Below are 20,825 nucleotides of genomic sequence, written 5' to 3' on the forward strand. Positions count from 1 at the left end.
ATGTGACAATTTTACATCTATTGCTGTTACTTTGTAAAGGAGTACTCGACGTTATTTCGCTTATGTAAACGTATTTGTATTTGTAATAACCACTGGTTAGTGTGCATATTATGCAGAAGCTGCTTTAGTGGATTTTTGCCACTTTTATTGGCTGAATAGCATACACTGTAAAAAAAATCCCAAATTGTCCCTGGGGCAGTTCCCCCTTAAATAAAAGATTTAATATGTACCATTTAGGTACAGATATGTATGCATTTGGTATTAATATGTATATCCGAGGTACTAAAATTAACTGTTGATGTGCGAATGTGCACTTTCTGTGACAGCTAGGGGCCTTTTTTCTGACTGTAGGCTACTACTGTAGTACACATAGTACAGTAAATACTGCTGTATCTCCAGTTATATGTATATACTGTAGTGCACAATGCTCTCTCATTTGTAAGTCACTTTGCATAAAAGTGTCTCCTAAATGAACAAATGTAAATGAATAAATGATGCAAATTCTCTTAAAGAATGCATTATTTTTTTTCAGAATATAAAGGAACATGTTCAGATTTGAGCGAGATTTCAAGTCAGGTTTGATCTCATGTTGCCCCACTTAAACACTACGGTTCACCCCAGAATGTCTGTGTTTAGCACCAGGTAACAGTTTTGATGGAGCTTATTGGCTCTCCTGATTTTGCCAAGTGTTGACGTTCTCAGAGCAACATTGTTGACCCTGGGACAACATTTCAATCAACCAATCAGATTTCAGAAATAAGTAGAGTTTGTTTCAAGTTTAAGCTTATAACCAGATTAACTGCTTGTGGGTGATTCTCACGAAAACTTGGTTTTAAAAATGTCAAGCATGAAAATGTAAAAATTGCTTAAATTTACTTTTTTTCCCACCAGACATTGAAAAACAAAGTCTGGAGTAAATGGGAACATTAATTTAAACACTTTTACTTATCATTTAACACTTTTTGTAACATAATTTTAAAAATTAGTCCTAAAAATCTCATTACCGCAACAGTCAGAAAACATCAACACTGACATATTTTCAAAATGACATGACAAACCTGAAAGAACATAATTTGGAGATTCTGCACATGCATTTAAAATCAAAGCATTATGCTTCTATTAATTAAATTAACATTTAATAAGCATCTGTTGCGGTAATGATCATCAAAATGTCGTGTAAGCATTCTGACAAGACAATATTTCAAATTAACTGTAAAAAAATGATCTTACCTGGTAGCCATCTTGAAGTAACTGGTCCATGTGCTTGGTCACTCAAAATCAAACTTTATTAAAATTCTGTATGTGTGCTTAAACTGTTCTCAAAAAGTGTTGCGAAGGAAGAGAACATCAGGCATGGACACATCATTTTCCTAATTTTTCTTCATTATTATTATACATGAATATTCAGTAAACATTTTTTCTGTCATCTAAAGTAGTCTAGCAAAACATCCATTTATTTTTTTTCTAAATAATTTTGTGTTAATTTGATTAAATTACAACATAACGCATGTTCAAACACAGCCGGACACATTGCGGTAATGAGAATTTCAGCAGAAAATGAGATAAAATTGACAAATTATAAATTCTTATGTTGAAATCACACATTGTGCAAGGTAGAACACAGTATTGTGTTAATTCTGATGCTTTTTAATATTACTATATTACACATTTTATAGCTAAAATCATTAGTGCCGTGGTGTTTCAATGGTTTTGTGAGAATCACCCTTGTAGACCTTTGTTTTTCATAATTTTTATAATATACCTCGGATTTTAGGGTTCAGTTATGGCGCTTTTCCATTGCATAGTACCACACGGTTTGGTTTGGCTTTTAAAAACCTAATGATTTTTGGCATAAAATAAGTGATAATTTTAATTATACAATGTATAGTTGGCTATTGCTACAAATATACCTGTGCTACTTATGACTGGTTTTGTGGTCCAGGGTCACATATACATCTGAGATGGCATGACGTTGATTAAATTATGAGAGAGTTTTTATATAGGTTTCTATAGAAGTTTGAATGACTATAAATTATCATTTCAAATATTTTGATAAAAAAAATCTCTGTTGTTGTTGACCTTCAGCACACTGGCGGAGAATAAATGGCCAGAGAGGAGAGAGTCTTGCTCTGTTTGGATCTCAATATGATGAGCTGTATTAACTCAACCTGTTTCCAGCTCTCATAACTAGTTATCAATGGCTCTATTGAAACCAAGGACGTTGTGCATGTACTTTTTGTAAAAGTGCACCAGTGGCAGTTCTGATGTACTTGTCTGTAAGACCAAAGGATAAAAACGCAGTTAACATGTGCTTCATGTGCAGTCGTAGAAATATATGGCTGCGTTTACACTACCAGCAACTTTGGAATGGCGGTTAATGCACCAGTGGACGTTCCCACTACTGGTTACTGTTTATGAATGTTATCTGAATGGGCTTACAGTTTCAGTATAAATATTTCCATAACAATTTTGTCCTGAAGAAAGTGTTGAACCCTGATATGATATTTGATAACCAAGCAGCCTTCCGATTTTGTAAATAAAGGATTTCTCTATCCTAACCTTCACTCACCTCATTCCCCCCACTGTTTTTTATTGTGCCTCTCTTTGTAGGTGTGTGTGGGCAGCAGGCATTTAAGACAGAGCCACGTAATATGACGGTCAGGGCGGGGGCCACGGCTCTGCTCAAGTGTGAAGTGCTGAGGGCCTCTGGGGCCGTGCAGTGGGTTAAAGACGGGCTGCTCTTGGGACCCCAGAGATCGCTTCCCGGCTATTCACGCTACAGCATGACAGGAGACCAGCAGAGAGGTGAGAGCTCTGAGGGATGGAAAGACTGACATGCGGTGATTAAAAACAAACGTCTTCGAGTTGCTGATATACTTGCTGACAAGTTGCTAGATGTGCGTGAGCGAGCCAGTGTCCCTGTAGGGCTCGAGAATGTGAGCGTGTTCTTGAAACAACATCTCAAGTTGAAAGTGTTACAGTACAATCGTGAAGTTGGGTAAGCATTTGTGTATTTATATCTCACGAAAACACGTCTATGTGACATTTCATTCCCCAAATCCATATCCAGTACAGAATTTTAAAGGGATAGTTCACCCAAAAATGAAAATTCTGTCATCATTTTCTTATCCTCATGTTGTTGTAAACCTTTATGAATTTCTTTTTTCTGATAAACACAAAAGAAGATATTGTGATAAATGATGGACAGCTGATTGTAACCACTGACTTCCATAGTAGGAAAAACAATACAATGAAATTCAAGTGTACTGTTAACTGTGTGCTTACCGTCATTTATTAAAATATCTTCTTCATCATTTATCACAATACTTCCATAATATTTGTTTTCCTACAATGCACTTAAGTATTAGACAGAAGACACTGCTGGGTTGTTTTAACCCAACTGCTGGGTTATTATACTCCATGGTTGCACAACAAAAACCCAACATTGGGTCATTTTTAACCCGTTATGGGGTAATTTTTAACCCAACATGTGCTCTGTCCAATATTTTCCCATTATGGGTCAAAAATGAGCCAGCCATTTTTAGAGAGAGCTGTGTGCTTACCATTGTCTTACCAGAAAAAATCATTATCTTGAAAAAAATATGAAATTGTTTCATTATTCATTTTGGGGTTAAAAATGATCTAGACATTCATGCACGTGGTGCACAGTAAGTTAATACAGTGTACTGTGTAGGAAATTGTAAAAGTTGAATGAAAACCTGCTTGTATTTTTATTTAGCACGAAAGATTATTAACGTTAATCACCGGAGACTGTTTTTCTCATAATGTGCAGTTGAGCACACAAGCCTCAATTTTCAGTTTACACACAGCCTTGCTCATCAAAATGCGCTTGGCTCTCTTTAAAACGCTTTGTGAGACACTATCAAAGGACTTCTAATTTAAGCATCGGAGACGGATTTAAGAAATTAGCTTTTTTTAAGTGAGAGGACCGCAGTGCCCTCCCTTACTCCTCTGAATAAATAAATAAATAAATAAATAAATTGAAAAGATAAAAATCAGCACTGAATTACTTCTATTTTTAATGTCCATTGAGAGTAAAGTGAGATTATTGTGCAGTGGCCTGAAGCGCGACTAACCTATGATGTTTGGCCAAAATGCATTGTCTCTATAAAAAAGAGCCAATTAAAAGACAATACTGAACAAGGCCTGGGCATCTGCTCTTCTTTGTAAAGGACAAAAGCGCTTATCCAGCACTGCATGAGAGAGGCAGCCGTGCCAAGTGCTTAAAAGCGCTCCCGATCTTTACTGGCCCTCTTTTTGCAACTGGATATCGATAGTGTGATGGATAAAAGACAGACAATAATATCGTAAAAACACGCTTTAATGTTTCCAGCTTTAATGCATTGATGTACAGGCGCCCACCTGCGTGATCTCTCGCAAATGCCGTGACAAGTGATAGGTGCACAGATGCTTGCAGATACATTCAAGCAGAAAATGAAAAAAGGAACGGGCCAGAGTCCCCGTCGGCGTTTCATATCGGTTGTCAGAGGCGTAATTATTAGACTCCTCGATACATGCTCGCAAACACCCCGAACGGTAGCACCATCGCGGCGTGTGCCGAGCCCAATTTCAAGAGAGTGGAAAATCATTAATGATTTGAAAGTGGTTTCCTCTTCTTCTATGATCGCATGGATCTGAAAATTGCTGCTGGTTGGTGTTAATTATCTTGCCATCCTGCTTGACACCTCCTTCTTTGAGCTGTGGAAGTTGTCATATCAAGATACTATTTTCTGCATGTTAGTTCCTTCAGAGGAAAGAGAAAGGAGAAAAGTAAAATGTTCAAAGCACGATCGGCTTGCATAAACTTGGTGAAGGCAGCCATTAATCCTGGCAGAATGGTAGAATAAACAACCCCTTGGTGGCACAGTATTCTGCTGGTACAGTAAATAACGCGAGCGCACAAAGGAACGATGTTTAAAGACGTCAATAAATATAATGAATCATTTTCCTCTCTCCACAGGATTGGGAGCTAATTGGTGGTATTAATTTGGCATTGCATAAAAATTTAGCTCTGCTTTTTGACGATTGGGATTTATTTACTTCGATTTGTTTCGTGTTAATTAAAACGGGATATAAAAACATCTCTCTCAAATCTCTGTATTAATGTTAATAGCAGGACTCATAAAACACTTGAAATGAAAGCTTTTCTGAATCCTCCTTAGTCGGAAGATTTTTTTGAGTTTAATACAACTATATTACATTGTTGATTATCTAAAAACACAATTTTGAATCATTTCTCAAATGCTTGGGTTTTAGAGTTCAGGTGGGTTTATAGACGGTTTCAGCTGCAACAACATAAAGAAATGGCTTTTGTGGCCCAAACTTAACTTCTTAAGTTCAAATTATAGCTAACATGTGTAAAATGAATGTATATAATGTGACAGATCCTTAAATTTTTGCCTGACTGCCAAGTACACACAGTGGTGATGCATGATCACCGTCTTCTTGTCTTTGGAAACCAAAACATTTTTATTTTTCCAAAAGTATTTGCTCCAGAGGTCCGTTTAGGCAGACCAGAAGTTAACTTCGGGCCAGGTGCGTAACTGCGGCATAAAGTAAAATAAAACTGTCTATAAACAGAAATCAATTTATTACATATTGAACAATGTGTTTTTATTAAAATCTAGGTTTATTTATACAGCACTTAAAAAAAAAAACATAGCAAGTGTCTTTCAAAATGCTGTACAAACAATAATTAAACAATTAAAACATGAAATAGCAATAAAATAGACAATACAACAACTAGGGTGGCCATTCGTGCCAATTCCGCCGGACATGTCCCGAACAGGATTTCGGGTTTGTTCTCCGGAAGTGCATACATCATCAGGTTCTCACATTTCAGTTAAAATACATTATAAAATTAAGATTTACTTCTTTTAATCAATCATTGTAGTTTCACTCTTACCTTGAAATGTAATGGTTGCTTTTCTGAAATTGAACCCGAAATATTAAACCTTGATGCGGTCGACCAACGCGACTTACGGAGAACGCACCGGAAAACCTGTTTGGGACGTGTCCGGCGTAACTGGCACGAATGGCCACCCTAACCACAACATGGAGGTAGAAACAACAATACAGTAATTATAAAACATAGAAATCATAAAAGAACAGATGTCAAACTGAGTTAAATGCTGGACTATAAAAAGAAGCTTTAAGATTTGATTTGAAAATTAGTGTTTGGGCCTGCCTTACATTTAGTGGCAAACTATTACATTGTTTTGGAGCTGCCATCACAAAACGACCCCCCCTGCTTTTTGTCTAGTTCTGGGAATGGCCAAGAGTGAATGATTAGCCGACCTAATTGCTTTTACTGGAGTATGTGCCTGTATTAAATCTGAGACTTTTTAAAGCATTACATGGGTTAGCACCCAGCTAACATTGAAGTCTTAAAATCTGGTCTCAAATGTACGGAAAGCCAGTGTAGAGATGCAAGTATAGGTTTGATATGTTCATGCTTAAGAGTACCAGTTAATAGGCGAGCAGCAGCATTCTGTACCATCTGTAGATGTGAAAGATAAGTTTGATTAACGCCCACAAAGAGGCCATTACAATAGTCAAGACGGGTAGAAATAAAAGCGTGTACAGTATAACTCTCTCTAAACCACTAAACGAAACTTAATTGCTAAATTAATCTGCAATATAATATAACACCTATATTTTTCAGTAGGCCTAACATATGGTCTTAAAACACCTAAATCTAAATCCGGAGACTTACAAGCACCGCCAGGCCTAAACAATATACAGGTAACTTCTGTTTCCCCCTCAATAAATGATTAAAAATTTAACGGCATCCTCAAGACACTCAAGCAATGGTGTAATGGAGTGTGAATCATTCCTCTTTAATGGCAGATAGAGCTGTGTATCTTTTCTGAAACAATGAAACAAAATCTCATGTTTTCTAAGAATAGATCCAAGTAGAAGTAAATATAAAGAAGGGAATGGGACCAAGAATGGAACCTTGAGGGACACCACATGAAAGATACGCTGAAGAGGGCTCAAAATCCCAGAGGCTGAAAAAATGATCTCATATACATATGATCTAAACCACTCCAATACAGTACCCTTAATTCCAACCTAAAGCTCCAACTTAGATCAGGATATTATGGTCAACAGTAATGTGAGTGAACATTTTTTAAATATAGTTTTGAGTTTTGATCAAAAAGTAACCCTCCAGATTGTTTTATCCATGTGATTTTTTATTTATTGTTTTCTACATAAAATCATCCTACATACTGTAATTTAAAGAACTGTAATTTTTTTCATTTTGTGAAAAATTACCATGATATATTTAATACTGACTGAGTAAGGTCATGTCAATTGATTGAGACTTTATCCTGGATTTCATAAACAAGGTCGCATATGTTATAAATGTACCAGTGCATCTTCCCCATACTGTTTACTGTATTATACATTTTATTTTTACAAACTGTGTGACAAACATCCTGTGGTTATTAATGCAGTGTGAACTATGTGTGAACCATAATGAATTAAAACTGAAGTGAAATCACAACACGTGTTTATTTATTTATCTTTTACTTATTTTCTTCTTTCTGCACTAAAGGCCAGTACCATCTACAGATTCTCAACGTGAGTTTGGAGGACGACGGCCCCTACGAGTGCCAGGTGGGCAGATCAGTGAGCAGCCGCCCCATTGTGTCCCGTACGGCATGGCTCAACGTGCAGAGTAAGCAAAGGCATCTTTTTCCACAGATGAGGGGTACTGCAAATGGGCCAAAATAAAGCACGGGGGATGACTTTAGCCATGACAGATCGCTCAAGCAGGGCTGCTAATAGCTGCGTGACACAGGGTGGCAAAACTGCGCCTGTCACCACACGCACGTTCAGCATGCTAATGAACCGTGTGCTTCTCAGCTGTACGGGGGAAAATCCCTCACATGATGTCCCATTGGTCACAGCTGTACGACAGCATTGATAGCACATTTAAGATTTGGTCAATTAGCTGAAGCATCTACAGCCGGAAACGTCTCAGACCTGGAGAAAAGCTCAACTGGGCAAGCTGTTTGGGTGGGAAATGTCGTATTTCATGTGGGTGATCTATTTGTTTTAATTCAGTATGCTGCAGCGGACTCCAAGTTACATATACCTGTATATTGTGAAAGTTTAAACATTATGAAAAACAATGTTAGCGTTTGGTTGTTTTTAGTTGAGGGAAGTAGATGCATTGTGGATTATTCATGTCTTTGTTTGTTTTCTTCCTAATTTACATCTGAGATATCAGGATTATTGAAATTGATAGTAAAAACTACTTTTCATGCTAAGTTTGACATTTGCATGTAAGTGCTCTCATATACCGTACTTTTGTTTTTTAATGGTCAGTAGGGTTTTACTTCAGTGCTATGGTGCTTTATTGCTTGGCTGCAAGTTTTTCGTTGCATCAATCTGTAAAGGCCGAAGTATGGACCATTTTTACACATATGTGACAGTTTGTGTACAGTGGGCGTGATGCAATTTTTGTTATCAGAAGAGGGCATGTGTACTATAATTTTATCAGACTGATCTCACGGAAAGTCGTGTTATTATAGTCACACAAAATTTGATAAATGTATTTTTGTCCAATCTGTCCATGGCACGAAATTCATTTTTTTTTTTGTGCCTTGAGCACCAATGTCCTTTTCGTGACGAATTTCTATAAATAGTTTTTTGCGTTAGTTGCACGACTTTCTTTTTCATTTTATTTTATGTATTGTTTTCTCATAGTTTTTTCCTATTTTTAAATCATTTTCGCTTGGGGTTGGGATTAGAATCACTTTCTGTTACATTTTTAGACATCTTAAGTAAACCCCAACTCCAGACGAGAATAGTTTTAAAAGCGGAAGAAAACATGTAGAAACCAAGTACATTCTAACCCAAACCCCAAATCTAACCCCAAGCGACAATCATTTAAAAATAGGAAACAACTATGAGAAAACAATACATAAAATGACACAAGAAAGAAAGTCGTGCCACGGACACAAGTAACTATTTATAGAAGTTTTAACACGAAAAAAAATTGTGTTCAAGGGACGAAAAAATGACATTTCGTGCCATGCACACGAATAAATTAATAAAATTTTGCGTGACTATAACACAACTTTCCATGAGATCATGTTGAATTTTAAGCAAATTTCCATTCAGGGGAGGTCACAGCAGTTACCACGTCAATATATACTTGAAATCTAAGGATGCCAGATTTTCTTAAGAAAGCCGTACAAAAGCATTCACATTTAAAAAAAGCTAAGATAAAATAAAGCTTCAGATGAAGGTACATTCATGAATTAATTGTTGCTGCGCTACATCTATTATCATTTTAGCAGCTTTTCATGATTTGCTTCCTCATCTATAAGCATTTTAGTTTGGACATATATATTTATTGTTTATTTGCGTGTTTAACGTACCTTTCAAGATTAATCTGAGGCGTCTCGTGAGAGACAGATGTAACGGAGTAAATTTATTGACCCGGATCGCTGAACAATCTCTCTCTCTCTCACTCTCTCTCTCTCTCTCTCTCTCTCTCTCTCTCTCTCTCTCTCTCTCTCTCTCATGTTTCATACTTTCCTTTTTTCCCAGTTCACTCCACCTTTTCCAGTCAATCTCTCCATCTCTCTCGCTCAATCTCTTTGAGTCTCAGTTTTTTGCTCTTGCTCCATCTCTTCTGCCTCCTGTGGTGGGAGCCGGCCCATATGTCTTAGGCAGGGGGTCCTGAAAGCCCCTTTTCTTTAGCAGTCATCAAGCATTCACTTCCTCTTCTGTCTCAGAGATGTGTGTGTGTCTTTATAATGGAGGCTGGTTGCTGTGGCGACTGCTTTTCTTTCGCCTGGGAAGGCGGCAGGTTTTATTGACAGCGATGAAAACGAGGAAAGACAAGACGGTTAATATTGTTATGGGTGTAACAGCATCTCGGTTTCACATACACACACGCATCTCTTCCATCAACAGCGGCAGATTTCCATCGTGTTGATCACTGCGAACAGATGCATTTGGATTTTGTGTACTTGTCTGTGTATTTATGCACCAAAAAAAAAATAATAATAAAAAAATAATGCACGCCGTCTTTTATTTTTGCGCTGGCACGTGCAGCTAAAATACGACAGGATCGTTTTTGTTTATGTGAAGTTTTGAAATAGACGTTTGCAAATTCAGATGCTGAGGGCTGCAGTATTTTCCCATCCATTACCTCACTATTGCAGGCGTTCGGGATGGATTTTTGCTGTGTCTGCTTCTAATCTACCTCAGTAAATCCAATCCAAATGGCATAATGTCTTTACAGAGGGAGTGGAGAGGAAAAAAGGAGAGAAGGACAGAGCGAGAGTCCAAAAGATGAGGCATGGTCTTAATTGGATTCTCTATGTCCATGTGATATGTTTTATAATGGCCTAATTCAAGATGAATCACCCTCGGCTTGCTGGAAGCTAAGAGCATGGTCACGCCATCAATAGCTATCTCCACAGGCGCTGGCAAGAGGCGTTTTCAAGACTTCTCTTTGTGTGTGTGTGCACGTTTCTTTTTTGTTCGCATTGACAGAAGATTTAAGTGGCACCTTATAATACTGAACAATGAAGTGGTCATGTCCTCTTGCTCCTTTGAACCTCGCCAGACATTGTCACAAACATTTTGTTTGCTTTTTACTGCCAACATCATTTTCCTAATCAGCGTTATTGTCTTGTTTCTCAGGTAAACTACACTCTAAAAATGCTGGTTTGCTTTTAATCCATGGTTGGTTAATATTGGAAAGAACAAAATGTTGAGTTAAAAAATACCTAATGGCAGGATGTTTTTTACCAAACCATGGACTATTTCAACCCATCAATTGGATCGTTTTTAACCCATTACACATTTTAATTGTATAGCTTATTAATAAAGCATTGCATTAGCAGTACAAAAAAGTCATGGGTTTGAACGCAGAGAACACACATAATGATACAAATTTATTTTTAAGTTGTAATGCATTGTTGTTTTGAACATAAGTGTCTGCCAAATGTATAAATTAGGGCTGTCAAAAGATTAATCACAATTAATCGCATACAAAATTTGTGTTTGCATAATATGTTTGTTAAAGAAAAAAATCATGTATATTTTTATATATAATATCAATTGTATCAAAATCTAAATAAATATATATACATGTAAATGTTTCTAAAATACATGCATCCATGTGTGTGTATTTATCTATACAAAATAATTACACACAGTGCAAACACATATATTATGCAAACTCAACTTTTATTTTGTATGCGATTAATTGTGATTAAAGGTGCCGTGTGTACATTTTAGAAAGATCTTTTGACAGCAATGCAATATAATATAGATAACTATGTTTTCATTGGTGTATAAAGACTTTACGAAATGAACCGTATTGTATTTTTTTTACCTTAGAATGAGCCATTTTTATCTACATACACAGCAGGTCCCCTTAAATGGAGGCCGTCATTTTGCTGGCGCCATGTTTTTACAGTAACCCTTAATGGAAAAACTGCTCTACATAGCATGTTTGTCACAACGTTGTCTCAGACGATGACGTGTTTGTCCTATGACGGCTACCGTAGCTTCTCTTTGTGCTTCAAAAGGGAGGGGTGCAATTCGCAAGCTCACCAGTAAATGCCCCTAAAATCTACACACTGCACCTTTAATCTTTTGACAGTCCTAGTATAAATTTTTGTCTGCCCTGATTCCATTTTTATTGACATTTATAGATTTAGCAGATGGTTTCCCAAAATTACTTTTAGTGCATTCCATATCAGTATGTGTTCCTTTGGGATCGAACCATGACCTTTGCGGTGCTAAACAATTATATACCAATTGCGCTAACTAAGTCATATATGTAACCGATCACGGAAAGTAGAGACACGAGTCGGATCTGGGGCATTTTGAGTTATTCACAGATTCTGAAAGGGTAGTCTTCAAGCTTTCCAACGATGTGTAACACATGGAAATCTGATAATATTTGGAAAAGTTATGTCGGGGAGCTCAGATTCAACGGCACTTAACGCCAACTCTGTCAAAAATGAGATAATGATATTAAAGGATTGCTTCACTTTTCATAAAAAAATATTTTTAACTCTTTCTTTGTTTAGTCAAGAAGAATTTAAGTTTTTTGAAGAAAACATTTAAGGATTTTTGTCAATTTAATAGACTTTAGTGGACCCTAACAGTTTACAGTTTCAATACAGCTTCAAAGGGCTCTAAACTAAACAACCCCAACCGAGGCACAAGGGCCTTATCTAATGAATCAATTGTCATTTATCACAAAAAAGTACAACTGCCCATCTAAATCCGCTTAACACCATGATGATTTTTCAACAAAGTACTCTTAGGCTATATCCACACGAAGCTGGTGCATTCCCTATCCGATCATTTTTTTTCCTTGCTCTAAAAAAAAGAATCCGTAAACACGAAACCACTGAAACCGACTGAAAGCGGTGTAGTATATACGCCGGACCAGTATGGGGCGCTGTAATTATGCCACAGATATACACTATACACGGAGAAGAAGACTTTGAGCATGCGCATAGCCAACGTATGGTGTTGTCCATTATCGCTTGTTGGTCACCACAATTGCATAGAAGCAATAGATTTTGCTGTAATAAAGCTAGTAGGCTTTAGTAGCTTCTATAGCACGAACACAATCACGTAATCCGCCGTTATTGTTGTTGCTGTTACGTGTGACGCTTCCGGCACGTGATGTGATGACGTTTTCGCTTCACAAAATATACGGATTGGCTGTACAGACGAAACCCCAAGGGTGTCGGTTTCAGATTTATCCACTTTAGGACCCGGTTTCAAAAAATAGCGGATTCAGTCTCCCAAAACGCCGGATCCGTGTGGATGAAACGCCAATACGATAACAAATTTATACGTATACAGTGATACGCGTCTCCGTGTGGACAGCTCCTAAGTGCACGGAAGATGAATTGGAACTTGCGATCTTGTGTCCCTTGTGTGTCCTTGGACATGAATGCAACCCAAATGTTGCAGTCAGGTGGCTCACAGCTCCATGTGCAGTTCAGTTTAGTCATTTTTACATTCTGACTTTTATCATTTGCTATGTTCTGAATTTTTTTTCTGCCAAACAGCTTGCATTCACTAAGAGGGTTTTGCAGCGAAAGACAGTCAAATTTGTAAAATACCAATGAAATAAAGTGACATTTGTTAAAATAAGTCATGTCCCTGCTGACTAAGGGGCGATTCACATTTCACGTCTTTTGCACGCTCAAGTTCGTTATTTCAAATATAAGTGCGTGGTATGAGCGCTCATAAAGGAAGTGACGCGGTCACGACTGGTTTTTCCAGGTGCGTCCGCACCGCATCAGGTAAAAAACATTTAAACTTTCTAGAATACCGCAAGCGCACCACAGGTCATGTCACAAGAACCAACAGACGGTCGAAGTTTTTCGCGTGGATTTAGACGTGAAATGTGAACCGCCCATAATAACCTTTTTATTGCCATTAAAGGGAAATTACTGATTATAAACATTATAGTCTGATAAAAAAAATGCTCATTTACAAGAATTAAATTATTCATGGCAGTATTATGAATAAATACAAATGTTTTTTCTGAGTGATGCATAATATACTGTAAATATAATGACAAGTGATAAGTTTTATCATTTTTTAATTTATTTCTTAGCATGCCTTTCTTAATTTTATCAATCTATATGTCAAGAGAGCATGCTTTCGAAGTAATATGCATTAAGCAGCAATGTTTGAAATCAGTAATGTTTATATGTTAACATTTTCCTCTGTATTAGATGTCTATGGCATCTAATGAAGAGACATTACAGAAATAATGATAGAACTGAGGAAAATATTTAATTTATTTTATTTACCAGCATTTATAAAAAGCTTCTCAACCACAAGACACTTTGACTGAAATGATTCAATTCTAAAATAGAAAAAAATGTTTATTTGAAAAAACAGCCCCCACAAAAATTTTATAATGACATTGACACATCTCAGATTCAGCAATCCTCCATTGATGCAAAGAATGTGTTCATGAAAGAGTCGTGCTGCACACTGTTAGTTTTGGTTATGCTATTCAATGTCCAGTAATATCATAGCACACTGCTTTCTGAGCCAGCTCCAGTCTCATTTGTGAAGCTGTGTGTTCACTGCTGACCGGCCATGATCTTGGTTTTGTTCAGGCATCTCTTCACCCACCATCAGTATCCGAGTCTTGTTTTGTGTCATATACGCATGATTGTCCCTCACATAAAGTTACTTGCAGGGCCTGTCACCTCAGCGTGGAGGTGTGTTTGCTTTTCTCTGCATTCACAGACTAAATTTAAATGCGACACTGTATTCGCACACCTTTCTCCAAAAGTGACAAAGCTCATGTTAATCTTTGCTAGTCATTTAGCTGACATGTTTTGACGTACATATTCACACCAAGAGTGAAATTAAAAAATAACATCAGCACCAAAGCACAAACATTCTCATTTAAAACTAATTGGACTGAGCAAAACCAAATGTACTGTGATACTGTAGTTGGCGCAATTTACCTTTCAGCCGGTTTGTCATAAAACACAAATGCATTTGTTCTGTGGCAAACGGCCAAATGGCTTTCGAATCGCGGCCCAATTATGCTAAAGTATGGAGGAGTGAGTCGGCACATGTGATCAAAACCTTATATGTTATTGGTTATCGAGCTGAGCGCAGCCCACGGTTAAACATCTCGTTCGGGAGCATAATAATGAGGGTTTGAACCTGCAACCTTTCACTTACCAGACCAGACATTTGACCGCTAAACCATATTATGCCTTATAAATGAGGTCATTTATTTTCACAAGTATACAGAAGTGCACTTCAACAGTTATTGTATGTAATTTAACTCTTTCCCCGCCAGCATTTTTTATGATTTTCACAAAAGTTTATTGCCTCCAGAAAATTTTCCTATTTAAATATATAAACATACATACATATCAAATGAAAGAACAGACCCTTGACTTTAAAAAAAAAGTTACCTTGTCTTTTATCACCTCTCAAATATGGGTCAGTTTCTTCAAAAATATAAAATTTTGAGCAAAAAGCTGAGATAATTCCCTTTTTGTGAAGGACTTTTGATAGAGATCAGATTCAGAGTGATCCTCAAAACATACACGGAGTTTGAAATGTTTGCCTTAAAGGAATACTTTCAGTTTTATACGATGGGTAAAAGCGACACCTGGTGGATAATAGCAGAAATAAGGATTGCCGGAAAAACTTGTCATTGGCAGGAAAGCGTTAAAGGTGCCGAAGAATGCATTGAAAAAATATGTTAAATTGTTCTCTGTTATCTATATAAGAGTTATGTAACTTAATAAAGTGCAAAAATGATCTCTTTACAACCCTAGGATTTCTTCTTTGAATGAAATGGTCTATAATTGCCCTATTTAGAAGCGTCATGAATAATAGTGTTGAGCTCTGCTCTGATTGGCTGTTCTACAGTGAGGCTCATGTCAGTAGCTCACATTAGTTAAAGAAACACCAAAGAGTTTTATTACCTTAAAATAACGTTTCCAAAAAAGTTTCAGTGGTTCATCCACTCAAAACAGAGTGAATGGCACTTTCACATTCGCTTTGCAGCCCTCTATCGGCCAAAACCGCACTAAAGAAGTTTCCAACCGTCGGGTAGTGGTCCTGTAGTTCGAGTGAAAACTACAAAAACTTGCTTTACGGCAGACCTACAATCCAGTCAGAGCCAGCTATGCTGCAGTACTTACGACAGTGCTAATGAACAATTACGCTTCTAACCTGTAGGGGGAGCAAAGAGCAATAAGTCTTTAGTGTTGCTTTAACAGACCTTGGGCTCTATCTTGCACCCAGCGCAATTGACTTTGTCAGTGACGCATGTATCATTCGTATTTTGCGCCGGCGCACAGCGGGGTTTTTCCCTCCACAGACGCACGTCAGCAAACTAGGGAATGAACTTGCGCTCCCTGGGCGGTTCAGCGCAAAAAGGAGGTGTGTTGCGGCGCAAACCATCTCTTATGCTATTTTGCAGTTTCAAAAAACAATTGCGCAACTAACCAAAAAAAACTAGTCTAAAGTCAGTGGCGCGTTGCGCATTGTTCATTATGCTATTTTAAGGGCGCATGCTTGACCATAATGTATAGCGTGCACAACGCGCATATACTTTGCATCTAATCTACACAGCAACAGCTATTTTTGCAAATCATAAATTGTTACACTTAAAAATATTAATTCACGAGATAAGGGGAATCAAAGTGGTGAGCATTGTGGTGATAGTTTTTATTTATTGTGTGGCTTCGTTAAAAAATTATCATGCAAATAACGATTAAAATATTTTCATAAGTTTATTGTGTGGCTGTATTACGTTTATTTTATGTAAATAATAATTAAAATGTTTTCACAAGAAACCTTAATGTATATGAACTTGATTTGTAAGAGTACTTTGGGGTTGGACCTTGCTTGCGTTTCTTGGGTCCGATTTCAAAGCCCCCAAACCCTTTCAACGGTGAGGGTGGATGCAGCGATGTCCTCTGCTGGCGTCAGGTCATGTGTAGGCAGATCCACCTCCCGTTACACGGCGTGCCCGATTTATGCTGGCAAGCTTGGGATTTACAAGAACGTCGGTCTCCTCGGCTGTGAACCGCTCCTGGCGTGCGCCTGGTAAATCCGTCATAATAATAGCAACCCGCCATGGAACTTGCGCCCTTGCGTTTAAAGGGAATGTTGGATAGCGTTCTTATTGGTTTATTTGACGTTACGCCCAAACCACACCTATGAATAATGAACCTACTTCAGACCAACCCCTTATTGATTTGCGCCCGGCGCAAGAGTTATTTCTCATGCCGGGAAAATAGCAACAGCGCCCAAGATCCGCCCACAAACTCACTTGCGCGTTGCGCTTCGCACTTGCGTTTCAGATCGTTAAAATAGGGCCCCTTATGTTTGAGCCTGTATCAGACGAAGATACCGATTTTGAGGAACTACTAATAGTTTGTTAATAAAGGTTTCTGAGTGGTAAGTTTGTGTTTTTTTAGTATGAACCTGCAAAACGTAACTGTAACGTCAATAGTAAAACTTCAGCGTAAACGTTAACATATAGCATTAACTAGCATGTAGCGCTAACTCTGCAGTCAAAACTTTGTTTTTAGCATTTTAACAACTTTTTAATTAATTTAATATGTAATTTAACGTTAAGGGCGTACATCTCATCTTAAACTTCACCGTTGATGTTATGTTGAGATTGCCATGTTTCCTGCGGCCGTTTGCATGCAAAATATTTATATTAGAAGGAGGAAATAATAGTGTTTGAGGCTCATTACCATGCACAGAACTCTTTTTATTCATCTATGCCTAGGTAAATACAGTTTTACATTCTACGGCACCTTTAAATCCCTTTACATTCTCCTTTGTAAAATAGATTTTGACAGGGAATAGGACTTGTGATTCTAGATTATGGGGTGGTAACTTTGTCGGAACTAGATTTGCTTATCGGCTGTCAGCGTGTTTTACGTAAATGAAGTCTTGTTCTGTTTGGTGTTGAAAGTCCTTATCATATACGCTGACCAATAAAGGAATACAAGAGTGCAGAAGGGACTGGCAAGGAAAAGATTGCCGTTATCTCCGTAGCCTCTGATGCACCTGCTGCAATGCACTTCAGTCAGAAATTAGATGGGAGGAGATGAGAGGAGAACTACAGAGCGAAGGAAGGGTTGAAAGATCAGGGGTATGAAGACGAGAAGATGAGATGGAGAGAGAGAAAGAAAGAGAGAGAGAGGAATAGGACTGCTTCAATGGCTTTTAGCCTCAAAGCTCACACCTGAGCCCACCGAAACTATTTATGTGTGTGTGTGTGTGTGTGTGTGTGTGTGTGTGTGTGTGTGTGTGTGTGTGTGTGTGTGTGTGTGTGTGTGTGTGTTCAAGCCTTTTGAGGCATGTCTGGTCAGAGCTTGTTAACAGAGTGTGTTTGCTCATGTGCTCTAACAAGACTGTGTTGTGTGTGTGCTGATGTTTTCGTTTGTGTGTGAACTCTTAGGAAGTTGAGCAGACACACAAACATATGAAAAGATGGAGCATTGAGTTTAGTTGAATGACCCAATGTGCTTCAATGTTACCTGCTCATGTTAAAGGGCATCTGCATTTAAAATATCCAAATATGTTTTGTCTCAAGATGCCCCCCCGTAATGTTTTTTTCTAAGGTATGTCTGTAAAAACTACTTTAATATCCTAATATAACAAAGGCCTAGTCCTGTCCTAGATTAATCCAAACCCTGTCTGGGAAACTGGCCCGATATGTTCAGAACAGGCTATTGAACTAGAAACGTCTTTCAGTGCTATTTTTCACTCTTGTCTTAGTTGCTTGCTGTTGTGCCTTAAAGACTTGAGATCTGTTTGCCAGTAAATTAGAGTATGTTGCATATCAAACTCTTATTTTGAAAGGTCAGTTATTTCAATTTATCATGATATGATTTACAGCTATATCACAGTATCACATATACAGTATATCAAATTATGGTGTTAGTTTAATAGGAGTGTAAGATAGTTGCTTTTTGCCTTTCATTCTTGGTATGCATGTGGTTCTTAAACTTTTTGGAGTGTGTCCCCCTTTGTGTACAGTAGGATGCATCCCCCCAAAGAAAATTCATGACATAAAACAATCTTAAACTCAAAAATTTGAATTCATCAAAACGTAATGATACAAAGTAGTGCTGTTGGTTAGTAGCTATACTTTTCTGAGGTTGGATTACACAGAAATTATTATGAAGTAATGTATTTTATAAAATGTCATAAAACTGGGCCTCCAGGCAGCATCTCACGCCGCCCAATTTGGGAACCACTCTTCTAATGGAACATGCAGTGCTGCCAGATCTGCATAACAAAACCAGCCTAATGATCCTAGCCCAAATACCAAAAGTTTGCTTTTATTAATGATAAATAATTGTACCTTATGATTGACAGTTATTTAACAGCTGACTTATTTATCCCATGGAAAAAACATCCAGCTGCAAAAGTAAAAAAATACTCTAGCTTCGAGGGAAAACCACGTACTTGACAGCACTGTTGATGACGGAAGATTGTCTTTGCAAGCAGGGTATGCAAATACGTAGTTTGACAGGCAAGGAGGACACCCTATCATTGCATTCAGACTGAATACAGTTATTGGATATTGAAGAGTTTGGTTCCAAAACACAATAAATCCATTTGACTAATTTCAGTAAAAACGTGTTTTCTATACCAAGAAAAAAAAGTGACACAATACAAACTTTCACATAGCATCTTTAAGTTATAATAACATTCAAAATTCAGATCCATAATTTAATTTTCAAAGATTTATTATAAATATTTTTTCCGCGAAATGCAATAAATCCATGACAAGTTCAACATGCTATAAATCTATTAAATCAATATATAAATGTGCATTCATCTTTGCCATGTTATATTCATTAAGTTGACTAGTGGTATACACTGATAAAAAAACATTTATGGCATTAATAAAAACACTTACTTTATCATATTAAGAACACTGTCATTGCTGCTGTCATCCTTGGGACGTCATTGCTGAACTTTTTCGACAGCGATCAGCTGTAAAATGTTTTGGTCCTGTTCGATTTTCATTGACTTTATGTAAAATAATGGAAAGTTTTTCATTTTTCATAAGATCCACTGAGGTCAATGTGTTAACATGACAGAAGTTTGATGCTGTCGTGTGAGAACAAGCAACTTGAGTGCCTTACACGTGAATTATTTGATATTGATGGCTTACGTTTCTTCCCCGCCACAGAAAACCACCACCGGTTTATCAATGCAGTCAAAGTATTATTTTGTGTTTGTTTGTTTGTTGATCATGAAGTACAAAGGTTAGATGAAGAAAACTAGGATTCTGTGTGTATTCAACGCTGTTTACAATGCGTGGAATAGTGCGCTGTGATTTGTTGAGCAAACTCTTCATATATATTTATATAAATATATTTAGACCACTTTATTTTACTAGAGCCATCCAAACCTTAAGATCAACCGGGCGTTTGAGTTTAGGGGCAAGAAACATATTTGTCTGAACAATAGATAAATATTTTGTGTTTTTTACATTATTCAGTGTAAAAATCGCAGTAATTAAGACATTAAACATTTCACCTTTAATTGGACAGATAAGACATCCTGTCTCATTTTTAAGTGGCAAAACGTCACTTTTCATCACAGTTTGATCCTGAAAACCAACTTATACCAACATTCATTTACACGTGTAATGTGTGATTGACATGAACGTTCATTTGGGAGGAAGCTGTTGGTTGTTTATTTCACCAGGAAATTTGTCTGCTTGTGTGCATTTGTGAGTTTGAGAAGTATCTGCAATAAAATGATTGCCTTTTGAGTATCTGCTCATTCGCTTGGCCTTTACATCTGTGAATGGGTATTATGGGAAACATTTGCGCTTTTATGTGTTTATTGATGAGTACGTGTAAGAGAACGGTGGCTGGGGAGGAGGGAGCGTGTTCATCTGTCTGCGCTAATGAGCTTCTTATCTGCCTTATCTGTCCATCCGTCTCACATTTGTCTAATGAATCAAATTTTGCGGGTCAATGTTTATTTTTCAAACATTTTCTAGCTTTTCTAGGTTTATATTTGGCATGTGCGTGTTTAGAGAGGAGCGGTCAGGGAAAGCATGGTGGAGGGTTTTTAATCTTTGCCTGAATAACCCATAGCGCAGCCAGCAGAACAAATCTATCCCCTAAAGATATCACAAACAGTAAACACAGTACAGACAACATTTGTTTTATCACCATTGTGAGGACTATCACTTTAATTATCAGCGAAATGAGGAGGAGGGGCATTCTTATTCTAGTGAGCTGATTGAACGAAAATCT

The 20,825-nt window shown here is 37.4% G+C and overlaps 1 protein-coding gene across 1 annotated transcript in view; it reads left to right on the forward strand.

Annotated features, from left to right (window-relative positions):
• nphs1 (NPHS1 adhesion molecule, nephrin) overlaps positions 1-20,825 on the forward strand; it is a 104,484-nt gene that overhangs the window by 10,544 nt on the left and 73,115 nt on the right. Inside the window, exons 3-4 of the mRNA XM_065280655.2 lie at positions 2,611-2,805; positions 7,583-7,705. Coding sequence (XP_065136727.1) covers positions 2,611-2,805; positions 7,583-7,705 — 318 coding nt within the window. The remainder of the gene's footprint in view (positions 1-2,610; positions 2,806-7,582; positions 7,706-20,825) is intronic.

The sequence above is a fragment of the Paramisgurnus dabryanus genome, chromosome 8 (genome assembly GCF_030506205.2).
Source record: "Paramisgurnus dabryanus chromosome 8, PD_genome_1.1, whole genome shotgun sequence".
Classification (NCBI taxonomy): domain Eukaryota; kingdom Metazoa; phylum Chordata; class Actinopteri; order Cypriniformes; family Cobitidae; genus Paramisgurnus; species Paramisgurnus dabryanus.